At 35.4% G+C, this 21,325-nt stretch overlaps 3 protein-coding genes across 5 annotated transcripts; 2 read left to right on the top strand and 1 right to left on the bottom strand.

Moving 5' to 3' along the window:
• The first annotated feature begins 3,018 nt into the window (after nt 1–3,018).
• Nucleotides 3,019–7,808, top strand: LOC103940591 (pyruvate dehydrogenase E1 component subunit beta-1, mitochondrial). Of its 2 annotated transcripts, XM_048574761.1 has the most exons (17): nt 3,019–3,175; nt 3,359–3,435; nt 3,536–3,601; nt 3,829–3,909; nt 4,019–4,045; nt 4,160–4,222; nt 4,426–4,512; nt 4,724–4,849; nt 5,034–5,167; nt 5,254–5,326; nt 5,446–5,511; nt 6,614–6,652; nt 6,728–6,852; nt 6,935–7,049; nt 7,242–7,347; nt 7,515–7,521; nt 7,559–7,808. In XM_048574761.1, the coding sequence occupies exons 2-15, from the start codon at nt 3,385–3,387 to the stop codon at nt 7,308–7,310; spliced, it is 1,122 nt and encodes a 373-aa protein (XP_048430718.1). In that variant the 5' UTR covers nt 3,019–3,175; nt 3,359–3,384; the 3' UTR covers nt 7,311–7,347; nt 7,515–7,521; nt 7,559–7,808. The 2 variants fall into 2 exon arrangements, with proteins under 2 accessions (XP_048430718.1, XP_009349012.2); XM_009350737.2 differs by having other exon boundaries at nt 7,515–7,808.
• A 4,229-nt stretch (nt 7,809–12,037) lies between these two features.
• LOC103940592 (uncharacterized protein At2g33490) lies at nt 12,038–16,480 on the top strand. Of its 2 annotated transcripts, XM_009350738.3 has the most exons (11): nt 12,038–12,226; nt 12,445–12,517; nt 12,766–12,840; nt 13,012–13,073; nt 13,177–13,245; nt 13,436–13,464; nt 13,533–13,743; nt 13,830–14,075; nt 14,476–14,529; nt 15,033–16,020; nt 16,238–16,480. In XM_009350738.3, exons 1-11 carry the CDS (start codon nt 12,113–12,115, stop codon nt 16,246–16,248), a joined length of 1,932 nt encoding a protein of 643 aa, XP_009349013.2. In that variant the 5' UTR covers nt 12,038–12,112; the 3' UTR covers nt 16,249–16,480. The 2 variants fall into 2 exon arrangements, with proteins under 2 accessions (XP_009349013.2, XP_048430685.1); XM_048574728.1 differs by lacking the exon at nt 16,238–16,480 and having other exon boundaries at nt 15,033–16,091.
• A 233-nt stretch (nt 16,481–16,713) lies between these two features.
• Nucleotides 16,714–19,509, bottom strand: LOC103940594 (leucine-rich repeat protein 1). The gene is made up of 7 exons (XM_009350740.3): nt 19,165–19,509; nt 18,888–19,020; nt 18,428–18,499; nt 17,683–17,826; nt 17,437–17,508; nt 17,061–17,132; nt 16,714–16,950 (listed from the first exon to the last, which is right to left on the bottom strand). The coding sequence occupies exons 1-7, from the start codon at nt 19,241–19,243 to the stop codon at nt 16,869–16,871; spliced, it is 654 nt and encodes a 217-aa protein (XP_009349015.2). The 5' UTR covers nt 19,244–19,509; the 3' UTR covers nt 16,714–16,868.
• Between the last annotated feature and the right edge of the window lie 1,816 nt (nt 19,510–21,325).

Below are 21,325 nucleotides of genomic sequence, written 5' to 3'. Positions count from 1 at the left end.
TACATAATGTTGACATGCGGAGGGCAAAATAGTAATTTTGTATCTTTTGAATTTTTTCCCTTTTTTTCTATTTTACTCTCACTTTTGATACACAATATTTATATAAGGATGGCAAAATAGTACTTTTGTTTGAAAATATTTACATAAGATAAAAAATATGCACTTATTAAGAGAAATTGTCCCACCATCGTTTTTTCATACATGTAAGTGAAATCATGATGTTTTTTTTATAGTTTAAATGAAGTGAAGTGGTTGCGCTTTAGGAGAAAGTGGGAGGAGGTGGGCAGTTGAAGAGGCTTTAAATTTGTATCATTTGACAAAATGACATCCATATCCATATTTTTCCTATTTTACCCTCATTTTTTTAGAAAATAACAATCATATACCTATTTTTCCTATGACAAAACAATAATTATGCAATACTAAGAAAAAATATGCACTTATTAAGAGAAATTGTTCACGCACACAAAGTGTGTGCTCTCTGCTAGTAAAACTAATAAAAAGATCTTTAAAACTTTGAGTTTTAACGATAAAGACTAAATAGAGGGTAAAGTGAATAGTATCATAATTGACTTTTTAGTGTAAAAACATGATTTTTCGTTAAAGTGAATACTACTGGGAGCTTTTCTTTAAAGTTCCCTTTTTTTTTTAGGAAACAGTGTACAATTTTCAATCAACATTGTACGGCCAACAAGAGATTTCCTTCGAGTAGAAATTCAAGTCACTTAGCATTATAGTCTAGTTGTATTCCTCTTCGCTTATAAGTAAAAAGTTTATGCTCAATTATTGACAAAGAAGAATTTGAACACATTAGTGATAACCCATTGTGAGGCTAAAACCACCTCATCCACTTAGTTTAGATAATATCGTTTGTTAAAAAAAAAAAAAGTAGAAATTCAGACTAAATGATATATGTACGTTATATTTATTTGAACGTTGCTACTTGAACCGCGTTTATTAATCGTATTGTTAATGACCTCTTTAATACAAGTAAGTCTCATATATTTAAGTAGTCACAACTCATTCTCTAGCAAAATATTGTTAGTTTCGGGGTAAGATCGCAAAGTTTTGGTCTTCGGTCTTATACCCAAAATGCGTCTTGCTAGAAGAGATATGATGTACACGTTTAAAATGCATTACCTTCCCTCAACCAAGCGACGAGATGTTGATGTCCACGCAGTGTCATTACCCAAGTGACGTCCAATCTATTAGAGAGGTGTCCGAAGTTGTTAATCCTTTTAACAAAAATATGTTTTTATTAATTAAAAGAGCATGAATACACCAAATTAGTCTTGTCACTAAAACTAAAGAAAAAGAATCAATATAAAAGTTATGAACACTATAATAAATTAAAACACGGAATATATATATTTTTTTTTGCAAAGCCTTCCATCCAATTTATCAGTCGCCCAACTTTCTCTTCTAAGTTTTTCTTCTATGCAAAATAAACTTTTACTGATAAAATAGTTACTTAAAAATTAGAGTAAATTGTAGTAATAATCCCTTAACTTTAACTTAATTGGAGCAATAATCTATCGACTAAAAATTCATTACCATTAGTCCCTCAACGTATCAAAACGTGCAGCTATGGTCCCTCAATTAAAAATCCATTACCATTGGTCTCTTAACTTTAATCTAACAGGAGAAATGGTCCCTCAACTTTAACCCAATTGGAGCAATTGTCTCTCAAGCTTTAACCCAATTGTAGCAATGGTCTCTCAAGCTTTAACCCAACTGTAGCAATGGTCTCTCAAGCTTTAACCCAACTGTAGCAATGATCATTCCAACATAACTCATTTTAACAAAATTCTAATGAAGTTGAAGAAAAAGGTCTTAGCTACACGTTTTGATAAGTTGAGAGACTCAATTGTAGTAATGGTCATTCCAACATAACCATAGCTACACATTTTGATGAGTTGATGGATCAATGATAATGAATTTTTAGTTGAGGGACCATAACTCTAATTTGATTAAAGTTAAAGGACAATTGCTACAAGTTACTTTAAAAATAATGGCTAAAGATATGAACCAGCAACGAAAATTGAAAGGTCGTGGAACTAGGATTCTCTTCGCTCATCTTTCCATTCTCTTTCATTTCCTCCTCTCACATTCTCTATTTTGTCTTTCTCTTTTTATAGAAAATTAATATAAAATATTAACGTGGCTTAACTACAATCGTTCAAATATGAGAAAAAGAAGAAAGAAAAAAAAGAAAAAAAAAGAGAGAATCCTTCTTCAAGGTCGCGTCACCAACAATTTTAACAACCATTTTATATTAATTTTTGAGAATTTTGAATTGTGCACTTGCACGGCATGTGTACAGATGTACAACATGCATGTGTACGACTCCGAATCTTCGTCAGATTCAGATTTTTTCTATAAGAATCTTAAAAATTCGTAAATTGTGTCCGTTTATCATATATTGTGTAGTTAAAAAATATTTTTATTTAAAATTAAATATAATAATATTTGATAAAAAATAATTGTATAATGTATGATAAATATACACGATTCAGAAATTCTCAAAATTCTTACAAAAAAAAATCTGAAAAAGATCTTGTTGGCATGTGTACTACTGCCAGCTGACATTAACAATCAATTTGAAAGCACTCCCTACGCTTTTCACGGCTGTTTGCGCCTCCACGTGTCCGGTTTCAAACCGCCAACCGAGATTGTCATTCATTTATAACCCTATATTCCTACACAATTACGCCTTTACCTTTTGTAATTAATTTTGACGCCAGCAAGGAAATTCAAGATAAATTGTGTTACTTAATTTTGGAAGTTTTAACGAAAAGTTACTGTTTACTTTAACGAAAAATCATATTTTTATACTAAAAAATCAAACATAGTACTATTCACTTTATCATTTATTTTGTCATTATCGTTAAAACTCAAAATTTTCAAATCATTTTCTTTAGTTTTTCTTTTAATTTTTCTATTTGTGGCTGGTTGGCCCTGTCATAATATATATTTTATTTTTTTTTTTTACCAAACCCGCTGTACTTGGCGGAATTTCCGAATAAAAAAACAAAAATCAGTGAAATAAAAAGTCGAAAATATTGAATAGTATTAAGCAATTGAAAGGAAGTCTTGACTGCTGCTGCGCTCCCTCAACGCTCATTTTTTACACATTGCAACTTCGATCCGATCCCCGCTCCAATCCGCCAAACAGGTTCGCCTTCCTCCCAAATCCGGAATCCCTAATATTTATTTCTGTCCGAATTTTGATCTGATATTTTATTTCCATAATTCCAGTAAATCATTTGTTATTCCTCCTCATATCTCTCAATGCTTTCACTGAAATGTTCAGTTCTTAAATCTTGTTTTTTTCTGAATTTTTTTTTTTTGCGTTCAGTGTACTTTTGTGTGAAAGAATCAAAGATGTTGGGAATTTTAAGGCAAAAAGTGGGAGCTGGAAGCTCGTCGGCTATGGTACACCCTGTACTTCTGCAATTTATGAACTTTAATTATATAAAACACTTGTTTAATTTATTATTATGTGATTTACTGCCTAATCTTCGTGATGGTTCAGATTTTGGGGCAGAGGATCTGCCCTGCCACGTCGGCAATGAGGGGTTTCGCATCTTCGGCGAAAGAGGTAATGTTAGTTCTTGATTTTCACTTGTTCTTATTGTTCATATACTTGAGAAAAACCCGTATTATTAAACTCCCAGTTTTCGGGGGATTGGTTTTCTGCCCATGTTTGTTGCAATCATGCTAAAGTTTCAAGTATCACTATGTTTTTCCCCAATTATGTGTTGCTGTAAAGAAGCTTATATTTTCGTAGGCATTTAATATATTTTTAAATGAAAATTATGCACACAGATGACAGTGAGGGATGCTCTAAACTCTGCGCTCGATGAGGAAATGTCCGCGGACCCAAAAGTGTTTTTGATGGGTGAAGAGGTGAGGATGGATGGATAGGGTTTAAGGTTTAGGTTGTATTTTTTGTGATTTGAGAAACCAACAGAATTTATTTTTGATAACCTTGATAGTTGCTCTTTCTGTTATGCAGGTTGGGGAATATCAAGGTGCTTACAAGGTTAGAATTGTTTACTGAAGAAATGCGTTTATTTATTTGTTGTGTTATCTTCATAAGAACTCATGTGAGCATACATGTGTCTAACAGTTTCCTTTTGTCCTCCATTGCATGTAGATAACCAAAGGACTTCTGGACAAGTATGGCCCTGACAGGGTTCGTGATACCCCAATCACCGAGGTTAGTCATATTACTTATAGTGCCGTGCTAATTCTCTTTTATTACTTCTGTGCTTGAGTAAAATCATGAATGTTCTTCCCTTTTATCTACGTGGCTTCTAAGGTTGAGGGCCTTGAGGCTTTGTTGGGCTGGTTCGTTTGTGTACATTAGTGTTAGTAGTTGATAGTAGTTGCTAATCTCATTTCTTTTTTTACCTTTTGCAGGCTGGGTTTACAGGGATTGGAGTTGGTGCTGCTTACTATGGTTTGAGACCTGTTATAGAGTTTATGACCTTTAACTTCTCAATGCAGGTTTGAGATTTTTTTTGGTTATAATCTTTGGAAAATTTTTATACTGTAGTTTTAATGTTATAGTCAGTGTTTGATGTCTTGGCACTGAAGATTCTTTGGGATTCTCTGAAAGTTCCATCCAAATGCTAACCGAAGATTCTTATCATCTGTCTAGACCAGTTGGTCGAATTTATTTTTCTTTAAAAAGACTCTGTTCTGGTGTTTATGGCAGGCAATTGACCACATCATCAATTCTGCTGCAAAATCAAATTATATGTCTGCTGGCCAAATAAATGTGCCCATTGTTTTCAGAGGGCCAAACGGTGCTGCTGCTGGTGTTGGTGCCCAGCATTCTCATGTATTGTTCCTCACGCCCTTTCTTTAAAGTCTATTTAATACTTTGTTACATTGCCATCTTTCATATGTTACCTTTTGTTTGTTACTGATCTATCATTTACCCACATCCACAGCGTATTTAGCCTTCATTTCTAAGTGAATAGCGAATGAATTTTGACAATTCGATGATATGCTTGTCGGTCTAGTGTTATGCAGCATGGTATGCAACCTGCCCTGGGTTGAAAGTTTTGACTCCTTATTCGTCTGAAGATGCTCGTGGACTCTTAAAAGCTGCCATCAGGGACCCTGATCCTGTTGTTTTCCTTGAAAATGAGATATTGTAAGTAATCCACCACAAGGATATTGTGATGTTTGTGTTTGTTATCAAGTGAAACGTTAAGGTCTTGATTCAGTTTTCTGTTTCAGATATGGTGAGTCATTTCCCATTTCAGCTGAAGTTCTTGATTCCAGTTTTTGCCTCCCAATTGGAAAAGCTAAGGTGATTATCAGCTAATGGAATGCTATCAGAAAATGATTGTTGATTCCACTCAGATTTCCAACTTTTTATGTTCTCTACCATCGATGATTGCCTTCTCATTATTATATAATTAAAAACAGATTGAGAGAGAAGGAAAGGATGTCACTATTACAGCTTTCTCAAAAATGGTTGGCTATTCTCTACAGGTTTGTTTACTATAACTCCCTCTTTGCCAGGATGTTGTATGCAATAGGACGTAATTTGATATTAAGTTAGAGCTGGATTGACATATGCATGCTCATTGGTACTTGATAAAATGACAGAAAATTTGAAATGGAAGTTGCGTGGAAAATTGAACGTAGCTTTGACAATAAAGACCTTTCTGCTGTTGTGAATATGTGATGGGGAACAGAGTAGGGGTGGGTGATCAGGGTTTTCGTATAGTGGGATGATAATGATAGAAATTTGAAGAAATAGGATATTTAGAGAACAAAGCAGGTTAGGGTTGCTGTAATCTTTAGAGAAACAGGGAAGAGGAGAAGAATTTAGAAGAAGATAGAGGAGATAACAAGGTACCAAGTTACACTCAAATTTTCATTCAATCCAAACCGATTTATAGGTTACAGCAGATAGGTTTATTTATTTCAATCATAACACTTAATAACTTCTAGAAATATGAAAAGACTCTTCAGAATCCTAGACGACTCTAATAATAGGAAGACTCCTAGAAAATTTTGAAGCCATTGCATTTTCCTAAGGCCCAATTAACTAGACACTTGATAATACTTGACCAAACTAATAAACCTTGATTTTGACTCTCAGCAACTACCCACACCTTCAACCTTGACCCAAAAGGCTTTAGCTTTAGAGTTGGCTGAATGATCTTAGGCTTGGGCCTCTGTAGATGATACTTGTTTCCTAACCAAAGCTGTAGCTACTCTATCCATACGCAGTTGTACTGGGTCACTTGATTATTTGAGTTAATTGTGGTTGTTGAAATCTTTGTTTTTGTGTTGTTCAAGTTGCTGGGTTTGTTGCTTAGATTTGTTCATCGTTGCTTAGTCTTTTGACTGCGTATTTCTCATCTCTTTAAAAAAATGGCCATTAATTCATGAATAATGGGGAGCGTCTGTAATCCCCCACTTTCCTTTTATTTTACAGACCAAAAACAAAAGGCCTTAGAGGGATGTTATAAGTGTGTTGTTTCTAGCCACTTTTACAAAATTCTTATTTATAGTCATTGGATTTCGGTCAGAGTGTCTATCCCTCCCTTACAATAGTGGATTAATTCTGTTGTTTGGTATTCAGGCTGCTGAGATACTCGCTAAGGAAGGAATCAGTGCTGAGGTAAATTTGTGCAACAGCACAATTTTGATAGTACTTTAGTAATAGAGACGGTATTGACCATTTGTGTTATTGTAGGTCATAAATTTGCGGTCAATTCGTCCTCTCGACAGGAAAACTATCAATGATTCAGTCAGGAAAACCAACAGACTGGTGACAGTTGAAGAAGGGTTTCCTCAGCATGGTGTTGGTGCTGAAATCTGGTCCGTCCATTTACTATTAAATGTTACCCTGCTGAGCGATTTTTATACACCTTGTATGCTAACACTGTTTACTTCTTAACAGTGCATCTGTTGTTGAGGATAGCTTTGGTTATCTTGATGCACCGGTTGAGAGAATTGCTGGGGCTGATGTTCCCATGCCTTATGCAGCCAATTTGGAGCGACTGGCTGTTCCTCAGGTTAGTTTCCCTTTCAGATTGTTATGGTTTGTATCCATTATAAGTGTATGGCGTATTCATGTAGTTCTCCAATGAAATAGGGTACTGCGTTGTAGTTGGTCCGTAGGTGCAACAGTCATTCAGTTGCTGGTTTCTTCCCATTGACTTGGTTATAGGCTGTGCCACTTACTTCTTGGTTATCTGTTTTTACAGGTCGAAGATATTGTTCGTGCAGCAAAGAGAGCATGCTACAGAGCTTCCTCATTGGCTGCAAGTGCTTAATTTTACCGCTTCAATGCAGAAATTTCTCCAGATCGAGGTTAGTTACAAGTTATTTTATGGTTCATAGAATGATTTGGTGCTACATGTCTACCGACGTTCTTCGCTTAAATTTTAGGTTATGCTGGGATTCATAGAATTTTTTGGCTTTTTGAGTTTATGCCAGTTTCTTATCTGTGTGATTATGTTGTTTGTGCTTTCTTTCAGGAAGTATAGAGACTGTACATCATTTCTCTCCTCATCCTCTGGGGAGGAACTGCTTGTCAAATAACCAGTAGAAGAGCATCCCGTGCGGGGAAGAACTGCTTGTCAAATAACTTGGGAGAACATTGACAAGGGCGAGAATATTTTTTTGACTGTTTTGTTTATATGTGTGGCTATCCACATTAAACCGATTGTGTTTTGGAAGCCATTTTCTGGGTTTCATGCACTTAAATTTCTGAACCACACCATTTTGTTCCGGCAAACGTCAATGTCCGCTACTTCAGTGTTTCCCTTCCAGTGGCTTTTGTCCCAGTTGGTGTGTTTCAGTTAATTATGCCTGATCGACGTACACTGCAGATGTTTATGATTTTAGAACCGAAACGAATCGTGAATATAAAATGTTAGGAAGGAGAAGGAAATATTTGAATTTTGAAATTAATGGTGCAGTTAGTATGATTTAGTTTTACCCACCAAGCTTTGTGCCTTCTCTTTGTTTTTGTTGAGCAGATAAAAAATGTTAAGAAACACGATGCCAATGGCTATAGAAGTAGCAGCAATTATGCGCACGGCATCCCCTTTCCCCCTTTTTTAATTGAAGGACGCGCATCTCACCAATATTTTAGCTTTTTATGACGCATCGAATCACATTTGAAAACAAAGATGTCGGTATTGTTGCAAATCACGTAACTGTCCTTTTGCTTGTACTGAATTTGATTGTTAGATCGGTTTCATAATTTGACCAATTTGTGAATGCTCCGTATTGTTGCAAATCTCTCTCAATTCCCAAATTCAAAACAATTTCATTTGTTTATTTATACATGTTGATATTGGTGGGTGGTATGGTACTGGTACCGTGGTGGGTACAAATTAAGTTACAGTACAATATCCCACTGAATTAAATAGAAATGTATGTGTTTAATTAAAGAGGGTGGTGATGTAACCCACTCCTATTTATAGTTTATATATTGAAATGCTTTTAACAGGCATTTTGACACTAATTTTGTAATGTATTTCAACAATCTGAACTGTTTATATTTGAGTACATTATTCGTAGATCATCCTTGAAAAAAAATTAAACAAATCCAAAACCATTAAGACATTCATTGGTAGTGAAGAAAATGAACGAATATGGTTCTAAAAAAAAAACACTAAATTTAATCAAACGATCATATTTTGCTTCGGATTGATTGATTTTTGTTGGACATACTCTTTGAGGTAACATATAAAGATATATGCTTTAGATTGTTGAAATACACAACAAAATGAACCCCACAAAAAACATGTGTCAAACTGTGTGTCTCCAAATCCTAACCTTATATGTGTATGAGACTCAAAAAAGCGCGAGTATTCCCAAATTCTAACTATGTTTTTGAGGTCTTGGGATGGTGGAACAGCTGACGGCGGCGGTTGTGGACTGGCTGGATGACAAACTCCTCCTCCACATATATAAACCTGCATGCACGTAACATGATGGTCACATGCCGCAATAAGTTCCAATCAACTCTTTATTAGTCAAATATTATCATATAATATATGTTTATTTACTTATATACGTTGTTTATACCAATAATGTACTTTTATACGTCGTTAAATTAATGCGAATGTGATTAAATATATTCGAATGTGAATTTTCGACGATGACTTTCTGAACCTAATAGCATCATTTCCAGCTGATTTGCAAGACTGCATCGAGCAAATGAATTTCGTTAAGGGTCGTTATCGTTTGTCGATAAAGCGTGTGATGATAATTTGTAAATTGGACCCAGAATTACATTCAAAACAGTGTGGAAAATGATCAATCATAGTGGTATGTAGATGATTTTCGTCGAAGGGGAGATGTAGCCTAGTAAGCACACACCAACTAGTGAATTTTGATAGAATGACAACGATGTGAGGATTTGAGCTGTGACTAAAAGTAGGTAAGAATTTGTTATTCATGACAGTCGGACTTGAGACCTGCCATTTATAAATGAAGAAAAAAAATATGATTTTCGCACGTATGTAGTTATAAACTGATATGCAGTGGGGGATGTGCAATGGGACAAAGGTGGTCACATGACCACTCAGGATTCGGAAAATATACATGTGAAGGTCTTCCGAGAACCCTTTTAATGTTTGGTATAGGTCACTTTTGTGCTCACCATCTAGACATATCTCGACATCACTCGGCAGGTTGCATCGAGAACACTCGATGACACTCCTCAAATTGCTTCGGTATAAGTCGATATCTGTTGACATGTGCGCAAAATAGTTCGGTTGATGGCAACAAGCCCACCAAGTGTTCAATGAAATGTCTTAGTGAATAAACTGAAACTTTTTTACGCACTTTGCGCTCTAGTTTCTTTTAAAAAACTGAGATCTTTAACATTGAGGCCCCTGATATTCAAATTTTGGATTCGCCACTGGCTATATGTGGGTGATTTATCTCCCTGACACTACATAACCAAAAGCAAAACACAAAATGATTGATTTTGTTGTTTCATATGAAGGTGCATGGCATCCACAATACCACAGCACGTTGTCAAAAGCATGCATGGAATGATGAGATAATAGAGAGACTTGAGACTTGAGACTTGCCCCTTAAGAAACGCGCATATATATTTGACCCTAAAAAGGTCTTTGCAGCTTTTCAAAAAAAAAAAAAAAAAAAAAAAAAAAAGGTCTTTGCATTTCCCAAATTCCACCACCGATTCCTTTCCCTTTGGCTTTTGGTACTCAACTCGCTCACGGGCTCACCCTCACCACCTTTGACGCCGCTATTTTTTTCAAACGCACACGCAATTTTACCCTCAACAGGTGTTCCACGCAAAAGATAGTACAAATAAATTAAACCAAATCGAGAAGGTTTTATGCCCATGTTGTCTAACATTTGTATTTATGTATTAAATAATAATATTTTTAGTACAACGATAATCTATGTTAAGGGTTGATGCTTTTAAGTTTAAGTCACATAATTGGTCAGTAATAATAATTAGTTATCGAATTTGTCATCAATGTGGGTCAAATCTGAAATTTCTCACCTACAAATAGAGATAGATACTACTAGCTAAGAAAATGATAAACATACATCATTTTTCTATTCAACACATTCCTTTAATATGTTTGTTGTTTTCATTTGATTCATTTAATATGATGACCATAAATAAAGAATAGTTTTATTTTGAGCTACACATTGTTGATTGAATATTTTCGCCACTTTAGGACACTTGGGCTATACACCTTATTTTGCTTATGCGGATTGAATAAGAATCAATTACAATCAAGTGAAATAAAATTTAAAAGTTAATTTTGTTGGAATTGGGGCTAAATTGGTTATGTGAAAATCAGATCTTATACTACTATACTATAATACTAATAACATAATAATATTATTACTTAGACCAGGTTGCTTGAGGTGAGTGATTCCTATTTTCTAAAAAATGGAGACTTTGTCGGGTCCACTTGAATTTCAACGATATGAACCTTTTATTTTTAAGTCTTTCCTAAATAATCATCTTTGCGAAAAATCACCCAAGTAAAAAACAATATCAATGTTTGATTAAATGGTTGTCATTTTAGTGTTTCTTAAAAGCACTGTAATCATTTATTTTCTTCACTATAATTTTAAATGTCTTAATAGTTTTAAAATGATTTTGTTTCCAAATTTTTTCTATTAATTGAATAATTTATCAAAAAAAAGCCCAAAACTCATGGGTTGAATTAGACTTATCAAAATTGAAATTGAGACTGTTTTAGTAGGCACATTGGAGGTAAATAGGTGTGTAAAAAGTGAAATTTCCAAAACACCCTTGAATTTGAGGTTTCTTAAATGGAATGGGGTGAAGTAAGACCAAATCAGTTAAAAAATGATAGTTATAATAAATAAAATGACACAAAACGAAAATTTGAAAAGATAAATTGAGACTAAATAACAGTTTCACGGCTAGTCCAATTCATAAGTTAAGTTCATATAACATTATGCATTAATAATTGAACGTTGGCGTGACAATTGAAATACATATAGGTATTTGATGATGATCGTAGAATTGTATAGTAGTCCCAAAAATGCAAATCATCTTTCAACGAAAAAAGAAGAAGCAACAAACGAAAAAGCAAGAAGCAACAACGAAGAAGCGAAAGCGAAAGCGAAAGCGAACGCAAATGCTGACGCACTGACTCGGTAGGATTCGTACCAGTTTAATTATTCTTCCGTAGAAGAAGACGAGTCAACGGAAAGCCGGTCAACCTCGCATAATTTTCGGATTAGCAGTTAATTTATCGCCACCCCAAGAGAAATAGACCAACTTCTCTTCTTCTTCTTCATCTTTCCGTTGGTCCTAATTTCCTTAATTGACCAACAAATTATTCTAATTTTCACATTAATTAATTAATCATAACCCAATTACAATCGTGATGATGATGTAATAAAGCACTTAATAAACATTTCCCAATTTACTATTAATTTGCCAGATTAACATTTTAGCCTTCATTCGTATTAAACTCCTTCTTCTTCTTCTTCCCATCGGCTGTTGAATTGAATTCGCGCATTTGCAGGAAAAGCTCAGAGCTTTGGGAAGACTTGTGGGGTAATTTCAATTCCGTGAATTCAAGAGGAAGGGCAAATGAAAACCTCTCTCAGAAAGCTGCGAGGTTTCGCACTTCACAAGCACGATGCCAAGGACCGAAGTGATCTCCGGCCGCTGCCGCACTTGGACGAGCTCGCCCAGGCTTCCAAGGTACGCCGCCGTCCCCCTCCTCGTTCCTTGCTCGGATATTTTACGACGACCCAAAACCAAAGCTTCCGACTTTACGACGCTCGATGCGTAAACCCCCAAATTTCATCAAATTTGGAATTGTAGGGTTTGGAAGCAGGGCGGAGTTGGTTAGTTAGGTTTGAGAATTGGTGGTGGATCTGAGGGTTGACCTAATCTAAAAATTGGGTTTTTGATTGCAGGATATGCTCGATATGAGGGACTGCTATGATAGCTTACTTGCTGCAGCTGCCGCCACAGCTAATAGCGCTTATGGTATTTCCATTTCTGTTTTTTCCTTTGGTTTGGTTTTTTGTTGGTATAAAATTATCATTTTTCTTAACTTATTTGTATGACTTGTACACTTTTATAATTCACATCAACTGTATTCTATATGAAACAACATTTATTAATTTTAGCTGATAATAATTGTTTCTGCATTCCTCCAATTGGGTTTCTAAATTTGATCATTAGAATGCTGATTTGATGAATAGTATTCTTATACATTTCCAATTTGTCTATAGAGTTTTCGGAGTCGCTGCGAGAAATGGGTTCTTGTCTTCTTCAGAAAACTGCACTAAATGATGATGAAGAAAGTGGTAAGATCAAAAGTTCCTTATGCGGATATTTCTGAGTTATCTTCAAGTAGTAAGCAAACCGTTGGACTTTGTTTCTCCCCTCTGGCATCCTGGTCACCTATAAGGTTTGTCTGGTCTATCAAATTTGAGGAAAAGTAACAAACCCGTTTTTACTTGTCAATTCTCTTGCAGGTTCAGTTCTACTGAAGCTAGGGAAACTGCAATATGAACTCCATAAACTTGTTGATAGCTATGTGAGGCTTTATCGTTTTATGTAAAAAAAAAAAAAACAAAAAATTTAAGAAACCTTTCATTGAGTTTGCTTTACTAAAATTTTCATTGTTGTGCATACTGCAGCGCTCTCATATATTCCAGACAATTGCGGTTCCATCAGAATCTCTTCTGAATGAACTTCAAACAGTTGAGGTGTGTTTGCTTGGGCTCAATCATTTAATAAGCTCATACAAAGTGTTGTATATGCATTTCTATGCACAAATTCTGTACAAGTGTATCCAATCTATGATGTAATTAACAATTTTACATGGGTTATTGCTTCTGGGTGCACATATTATTCGCATAATGTTAAGATGATGTTTGTTCTTTGATGTTGATGCAGGAGATGAAACTACAATGTGATGAAAAAAGGTATTCCAAACAATATTTGCATATCTGTTTTTAGTTGAATGTGTTCTCATATGGCTTATGATCTACAGAGATGTATATGATTTTATGATAAAGAGATACAAAGAAAAAGGGAGGTCAAGAGGTGGTGGGAAAGGAGAAAGCTTTTCTATGCAGCAAATACAATTGGCTCGCGATGAATATGATGAGGAGGCAACATTATTTGTTTTCCGGTTGAAATCTCTGAAGCAAGGACAATCTCGTAGTCTTCTCACGCAGGCAGCTCGCCATCATGCTGCTCAGGTTTTTATTTTTTGTTTCCTCCCATTTTTATTGTTGTTCATCTTAGTTAAAGTGCTCTTACTCCTTTTGTTTTCCTCTTGAAACAGTTGTCCTTTTTCAAGAAAGCACTTAGGTCTGTTGAGTCAGTAGAGCCACATGTGAAATTGGTAACTGAGAAGAAGCATATTGATTACGAGTTCCATGGGCTAGATGATGAAGGGGATGGTGACAACGATGATGATGAGAGTGATGACAATGATAGCTTTGGTGTGAATGATGATGGAGAATTGAGCTTTGACCTTGAAAAACATGACCAAGATCAAGATGTTTCTACTTCAAGAAACTCAATGGAGGTATTACTTCAGTGGAATTTACTTATGCTAAACTGCATTTGTTCCCTTGAAAGGCATTTAAAATGGAATAAAAAATAGAGCTGGTAAATCCAGCTGCACATGCATACAACTCATAAGCAAGACATGGACATATATATCTGTTGTGCAAATAATGGTGTATTAACCAGATGAATATTGAAGGAAAGAGTATAAAGAATAACCAGAGTTTGATTTTTCTTTTTGGTCTTTTGTCATGGCGAATGCTTCTATTGGTGTAAGCTAGAAAAATCTTATTCGGAACCACTTTGGTAGTTATTGTTGTGGACGTGGTGACCTTGTTGTCATGTTTTACTTTCAAGTTGCTGAAACATTTTGTCATGATTATTATGTTACTTTGACATGAAACGTATCTGTAATGCAGTTGGATCAGGCGGACATTACCTTTCCCAAAGTAGCACATGTAGAAGCTCTAAAGGTAAACATCTGCTCTGTTATCAATTCATCTATTCGCAAATATTTCAGGTTTGTGTCATGCACTTTGTAATGCACTTAAAATGCATGGTTGGATTTGGTTGGTCCCATAAAAAATAAGACTATAATTGGAATTAATCTATCATATCCTTTTGATTGATTGCATGAAGGTAAATTCCTGCAGTGGTATCTCTGTGCGGATAACTAGTTTTAGAAGTTCGTGTATTTTTATCTAATCAACAGTGTCTTGGTTATATAACTTAAGGCTGTACTGTAATCCCCTACGGTTGTTGACTGGTTTGGTTCTTGCATGTTTTCAGCTCTGCCCATCACATGCTAAATATACAACAGTCAAACTTCTGTTATGCAGTTGTAGAAACTGTTTAACTTTTTACTATGCTAAATTCCGATGTGGATGACTTTTTGTTTATTTATTTATCTTGAAAACGCTTCACATTTCCAATTTGTTGTAGCTTACATGTCTTGTATCGTTTTGCCTACTTCCAGGACAGACTCTGCAGGAATTCATTTTCATTTAAGCGTAGGGGAGTCAGCCAATCAGCTCCGCTCTTTGCTGAAACTAATTTAGATCGAGCTGAAAAAATGAGACACAGGCAGCCATCATTCTCACAGAAGTTCCACTCATATGTACTACCAACACCAATTGATAAGAAACCAATTTCTACTGGATCAGGTATGCCAGTGCCCCACACTGTACAGACAACTTTAAGTGAGCGAACACAGAATTTGTGGCATTCGTCACCCTTGAAACCAGGGAATGAAAAGACGGGAGAGAAGAAAGTTGCTGGAACCAATTTTATAAATGTGCCGTCGGTACTCAAAGAGAGCAACAATAATATTGCACCTTATCGATTACCCCCTCCTCTCCCAGGTCAGGTTCTGTTTTCGGGGCAGGATCCACTGGTTGCTTCTGACTTAAAAAAAATGAAAAGGCAAGCATTCTCAGGTCCATTGACAAGTGAGCCATGGGCTTCCAAACCTACCCCCTCGTTCCAGCACCAAATGTTTTCTGGACCTATTTTGCCCAATCCAGGGTCTCAACCTCTGTCAACTTCACCTAAAGTGTCTCCAAATACTTCGCCTACTTTTATGTCCTCTCCTAAAATAAGTGAACTTCATGAGCTTCCTAGGCCACCGGTTGCCTCCAAGGCTTCAAGACGTGTGGGTTTAGTTGGTTATTCAGCTCCCTTGGCGCCCAGACGACAAATGCAATCAGCAACAAATAAAACAGTGGTGTCACCAAAAGCAGCTCCTCTGCCAAAACCTCCTCGGGTCCTTGCTCGTAGTTACTCTATACCTACAAGGGATCATACAGCGGGGGAATTCCATGTAACTGAACCACAGGAAGCTTCCCCTACCCCTATTCCTGAAATGCCAGACAATTCACCTCCTTTGACTCCAATAACCTTACCTAACACAGCTAACCCACTGTCACCCAGCTCTGAGATTGTCACGCGGGCTGTTCAATTCAGAGGTAATTTGAACATTCTTATACCCTTTCTTTTTTATGCCGCCAAATATGAACGTTGAGGTCGTGTTCTATTAGACTAACGCTATTATGCACTTCATGACTGAAAAGCAACTTCTGGGACTAAATATTTATCAATTTATCATGCACCTTGTTCTTCAATTACTGTTGTTGTGGCACCGAATTACTTGTTTCTAAGTCGAAACATATTCGTTGAATGCAGGCGGAGACTGATTAAATTCACCGGCGGCGACATTTGTTTCTAACTAGGCAACAAACTGTTGTGGAGAGGTTCAAAAGATTGCGTTCTCTTCCACATCTAGAGGTGCACGGATGTAAATATATCTTTATTGATGATATTTGATGATTTGTCAGTTTTAGTAGCTATTTGCACAGATGTAAATATATCTGAGGAATTTTGTAATTCATCCCCAGCAATCAAGTGTTTACTCATTTTTTTATGCAATCGTAGATTGAGAATTCTTTTATATAATCGTAGGTTCAGAATGATCATGTATTTTGGCAACAAATAGGGGTGAGAATTCCGGACATGCCTAACATGATTAACACTCTCATTTTTCGACGGGTAAAAGATACCCATCGACAAAAGTAACCAGGCTCAAATTGAACCATTTCCACAAGCAACCAGGCTCAAATGGAGAATATCTGTGCTGAATTAGTGTGAAGACTCGCTTGATGTAGTAATTAAGTTGTAGTAATCACATTGATTAGTGAAACACAAAAACCCTTCCCATAGATTAACGGATTATCTAAATACAAGTGTAGATTCCCAATTGCTAAATGGCAACCCTTTGTTGCCTTTTGGGTAGCAGTAGTAGTGGTGGTGGCACACATCATTTGCAGCTTCCTCTGGTACTGTCATATCTCACAAATCCCATCAGTTCTGGCCCTTCCAATCTTGGGTTATTCTTGAAACTGCACCCAAACAAACAGTAAAGACACAAAACCCACTAAGAATCCAGCCTCCAAAGTCCAAACAAACAAAGAAAAATAAAGGTTATTAATTATGTTTGTGTGTTAGTCACCTTTCTTCTGAGAAATTGGAGAAGGAGCCTGTGGTTGGGAAAGTACCACACAAATCGTTGTTGGATACATCACTGCACAAATCATTTAATTTAATGTAACCCTAATGAGTTAGAAGGAGAAGGAAAGGAGAAAGGATTCTCGTCAGATCCTCTAATCATATCCGTTCATTGTGTATCGTGCGGTTAGTTTCGTCAAGTACTGTTTATATTCAATTTTAAATAAAAATTTTACAATAATTTATGACCGCACGATTTGCGAGGAACAAATATGAATTGAGGATCTTCGAAATCCTCACAAAGAGAATCCGACGAGGATCCTCTCTCGAAGGAAAGTAATGAAAGGTTAATGTGGGGAATGCATAGAGAAATGACTCACAGTATCTTGAGGCTTTGAAGTTTGGTAAGCTCTCTAGGTATGCTTCCAGTCAATCTGTTACCATTCAGTCTCCTGCATGCAACGTACTTACATGAGCTACTAAGCAAAGGGTATCTTTTGATATAGAAAGTCGTCCATGTACGAGTGGGTAGATTCCAGCCGTTGATTAATGGCTGAAATAACATAAACGAACACTTGCGCATGGGCGACTGACCAGTGCATTGTCTCAGATAAATTATTGCTTACAAGAATTTAAGATTGGAGAGGTTGGATAGGGAGGGTGGGATGGACCCAGAGAAGTTATTGTGGTAGAGATCCAAGCTCACAAGGCTCTTCAATCCTCCAAGTTGTTTTGGTATAGATCCCATCAAGTTGTTCATGTACAATTCCCTGTAATACATACAACAGACACACACCAACCAATACTTTCTATCAGTCACTAAAACTAAATGCTCTCGCTGATCACAAAATACAGGAAAATCTAGAAATATATCATTAAATTCTAAAATTAATGGTGCATGATGATGGTCCATAATCTGACGGTGATGGACTGTCTGGCTGGTGGGGTTGGTGACATTAATAATTTATTCGGAAAGAGATTATTTCCTGATCTCTTTCACCAATGTCCCAGATCAAGTAATTAGAGTCTTTGAAATTTGATCCAACGGTTAAAATTATTATAACTGTTAAAATGGTCTCTGTTTTAAGTCGTTGGATCAAATTTTAAAGATTTGAATCACTTTATCCGAAGACCTTGGTGAAAGAAATCCGGAGAAGATCTCTTAAATTCCACCTCATATCGATTGAAGTTTTTTTATGAATCAATAAAACCTTCACCAGGTCCACACTACAGAGTCCAGACCGACTCACTTCCAAAGAAACAAGAAAAGTAAGAAAAACGAAAGGGAGCTACTATCGACACTTGGAAGAATGCATGGCGATTTTTTTTCGAACGCTAATAACGAGTTCCGAATAAAATTGCGAGACTCACAGGTACTGAAGGCGCTCGAGCCTCCCCAACTCGGGTACAAGATTGCCCGACAGGTTTGCATTTCCAAGGTCTCTGCAACACATTATTTTAAGCACTAATTACTTCATCTGTATAGAAATACATGATTAAGTTTATAATACAAACAAAAATTGCAACCCAAGCAAAAAAATTAAATAACCAAGAACTTAAGCTTAATAGGTTCATGATAATTTGCGTTCAAACCAACATAATTTAAAAAAAATAAAAATAAATAAATAATAAAAAGATGAAAAAAGCAACAACCTAGCTCATTAATGTAAAACAAGTAGAAATCTTTAGAGAATCTAACAAGCAGATAAAAGTACACAACATATCTAAGCCAAAGCTATAATTACCAAAAAGTAAAAATAAAGAAAAACTTGAATCAAATTTTAAAAAAAATTGAAAAAATAAAATAGAAGAAAGGGAGTAGATGAATTACAGTCGAGTAACCCGATTGTCGCCGTCGCAGGTGACATGAAACCAAGTGCAGGGATCAACCAAGGTCGGATCCCAGCTCTGCAGAACACTGTTCGGATCCTTCACAGCTTGTCTCAAAGCGTACAAAGCATCTCCTGATTATTCCATTACAAACATTACAAGGGTTTTAACACATTAATTAATTGGAGTTAACATCTGAATATATAGTCTAAAAACATGTGTTTAAGAAAGTGATTAACTAATAAACTTAAACAGTTAAACTTGTTTTGCATGTTTACCTTCTAGGTTTGCAGTTGCGGGTGACAGTAGAACAAGGGCAGCAGCAACAAGATGAAGCAGCAAAACCCAGATCGCCATTTGCAACAGAGAAGCTTATTATTTGAGAGTTGGGGTTGAAACTTAAAAGCTGAGCTTACTGGACTTAAAAAGATTCAGAGAGATTTCTGATTTATGGGAGAGTGAGTTTTTACTTCTTCCTCCAAAGCACAAAGCAAGGAATCAAAATTTGGTGGGGGAATTTATAGAGCCCATAAAAAGGAGAAAGTTTTCGTTAAGAAGGTGAGATTTTTCATGTGTCTAGAATACCGACGGTACGCTATATGTTATTATATATAATTAGATCAACGCTTAAAATAATCTTTTTTCAATTGTATAATGATACATGGTGTACCATTTCATGTTTCGACACATATCATTATACAATTGAATAAAACAAAATTCAAGTATTCCTCTAATTATATAATAACATATAGTGTTTAGCACCGTGCTCGAGTCAGATTGAAAAATCTCTCTCCTTTGTGCAAGGAAAAGTAATTACCAAAGCTTTAGTGGCGTGGGACTTTGTATGGTTCTCTTTTTTATTCTATATCTTTATATATAAAGCCAATGGCTCAATGAACAGTGTTTTTTTAGTGTCATAAGCTTCGTTATAAAGAACTGGACAAAAATGCTCTTCAAATAAAAAAAATTCAAAAGCAATCCAAAATAATGCATCAAATGTGACATGAGTATTTTGGTCATTTTAACAATATTTTTTTTAATAAATAAATTTTTTTGTACAATTTAAAAAAATAAAAATAATTAGTACCTCACAATAGACTAATAATAATGTGATTCAATTAGTTGTTTATTAAATATTATTTTCTCTATTTTTAAACACTTTCAAAATATCTTAAGAGGTGTGTAATGCCGGTTATAATAAAAGTCTTTTGCACACGGATAATAATGTGATCAAAATTAGTTGTCAAATGATTTTTTTTTAAACAAACGATATTATCTACAGTAAGAAGGAGGGGTGGGCTTAGCCTCACAATGGGCTAGCAATAATGTGATTCAATTAGTTGTTTATTAAATATTATTTTCTCTATTCTTAATATAAATTCAACAGAGATCGATTTTATTATGTGGATTCAACTGCTTTAATTGGTTTATAAGGGATTTCTTTTAGCATGATCTAAGATTATTCATTTCCTTCAAATATTTGACTTTCCTTTTATCAATTTACGTATATAAATACATTTAAAACGTGTAAATTACGTATATCATACAATGATTTAAAAAATACCTTCGCATGAAGATTAGTATTTATATTCTTGCTCGTATTGTTCATTAGATACCCCTATCTTTTTCTCAATAAGACAAATCTGCCCATCTCATTTTTCCTTTTATGTTTTGTTTTGGAGCTAACCTTTTGTCTCATTCCATTTGCCACAATTTGCAATCGAAATTGATCCCTAATTTCTAATTTTCTATAATCACGTGTTGTAAGTCGCATAATTTTCTAATTCAAGTGCTTCTTCGAACAAAAAAGTGATATATGTAATTTTGAAAATATTGCTTATACTACAGATGACAAAGGACTATTGATCTAGAGGTAGCTGCTTTTAGTTACTTAGAGAAATTTTGGGTTCTACTTATCCAGATGTAAGAGATTTTGAGTTTTGATACGTACCTCATTTTATGGATGACTTTATTGTGGTGGCACAACTAAAAACGTATGTTAAATCTAATTTAATTTTTACAAACTATTTTTCTTACATGTTTTATTTGTTTGTAACATTTGAATTGAATAAACCAAAGTAGTATAAAAAACACTAAAAAACGAAAGTGGCATAAGAAAAAAGGAGTGTCCCGAAATGATTTTGTTCCATTCGGACCATTCCCTCCCAATGTGTTCAATTTAATTTTCTATTTTTCTTTTATGTGTGAAACCTGACGATAAAAATGGACAGGGTAGAGGTTTGCGTGCATGGCAGCTTTGAAAAGAGAGATGGGTGGGAGAATCCAGACATATCTTTGAACCTCTGTCGGAACCAAACACAAGACTTAACACTTGTGGGACGGACTCACACAACAAAACTGCAGGGACGTCCCCATAAAGTCACAAAAAATGTTTACAGTGGTGCAGTGCGTAAGTATTGAAGGATGATGATGTATCAA

Source organism: the organism of the source record quoted next, unplaced genomic scaffold (genome assembly GCF_019419815.1).
Source record: "Pyrus x bretschneideri cultivar Hongxiangsu unplaced genomic scaffold, Pyrus_bretschneideri_v1 Contig74, whole genome shotgun sequence".
In the NCBI taxonomy this organism is placed as follows: domain Eukaryota; kingdom Viridiplantae; phylum Streptophyta; class Magnoliopsida; order Rosales; family Rosaceae; genus Pyrus; species Pyrus x bretschneideri.
Note: the sequence above shows the minus strand (reverse complement) of the source record. Positions and strands in the feature narration are given on the sequence as shown.

Bases quoted from the DNA above. Each gene is read 5' to 3' on its own strand.
- LOC103940591 (XM_048574761.1), top strand. From the start codon at position 3,385: ATGTTGGGAATTTTAAGGCAAAAAGTGGGAGCTGGAAGCTCGTCGGCT. The intron at 3,602-3,828 runs GTAATGTTAGTT...TTATGCACACAG, and splicing joins TCGCATCTTCGGCGAAAGAG to ATGACAGTGAGGGATGCTCT. The intron at 6,853-6,934 runs GTCCGTCCATTT...ACTTCTTAACAG, and splicing joins GGTGTTGGTGCTGAAATCTG to TGCATCTGTTGTTGAGGATA.
- LOC103940592 (XM_048574728.1), top strand. From the start codon at position 12,113: ATGAAAACCTCTCTCAGAAAGCTGCGAGGTTTCGCACTTCACAAGCAC. The intron at 13,074-13,176 runs GTGAGGCTTTAT...TGCATACTGCAG, and splicing joins ATAAACTTGTTGATAGCTAT to CGCTCTCATATATTCCAGAC. The intron at 14,530-15,032 runs GTAAACATCTGC...GCCTACTTCCAG, and splicing joins CACATGTAGAAGCTCTAAAG to GACAGACTCTGCAGGAATTC.
- LOC103940594 (XM_009350740.3), bottom strand. From the start codon at position 19,243: ATGGCGATCTGGGTTTTGCTGCTTCATCTTGTTGCTGCTGCCCTTGTT. The intron at 17,827-18,427 runs GTGAGTCTCGCA...TATGTATTACAG, and splicing joins CTCGAGCGCCTTCAGTACCT to GGAATTGTACATGAACAACT. The intron at 17,509-17,682 runs GTAAGCAATAAT...CGTTGCATGCAG, and splicing joins CTCTCCAATCTTAAATTCTT to GAGACTGAATGGTAACAGAT.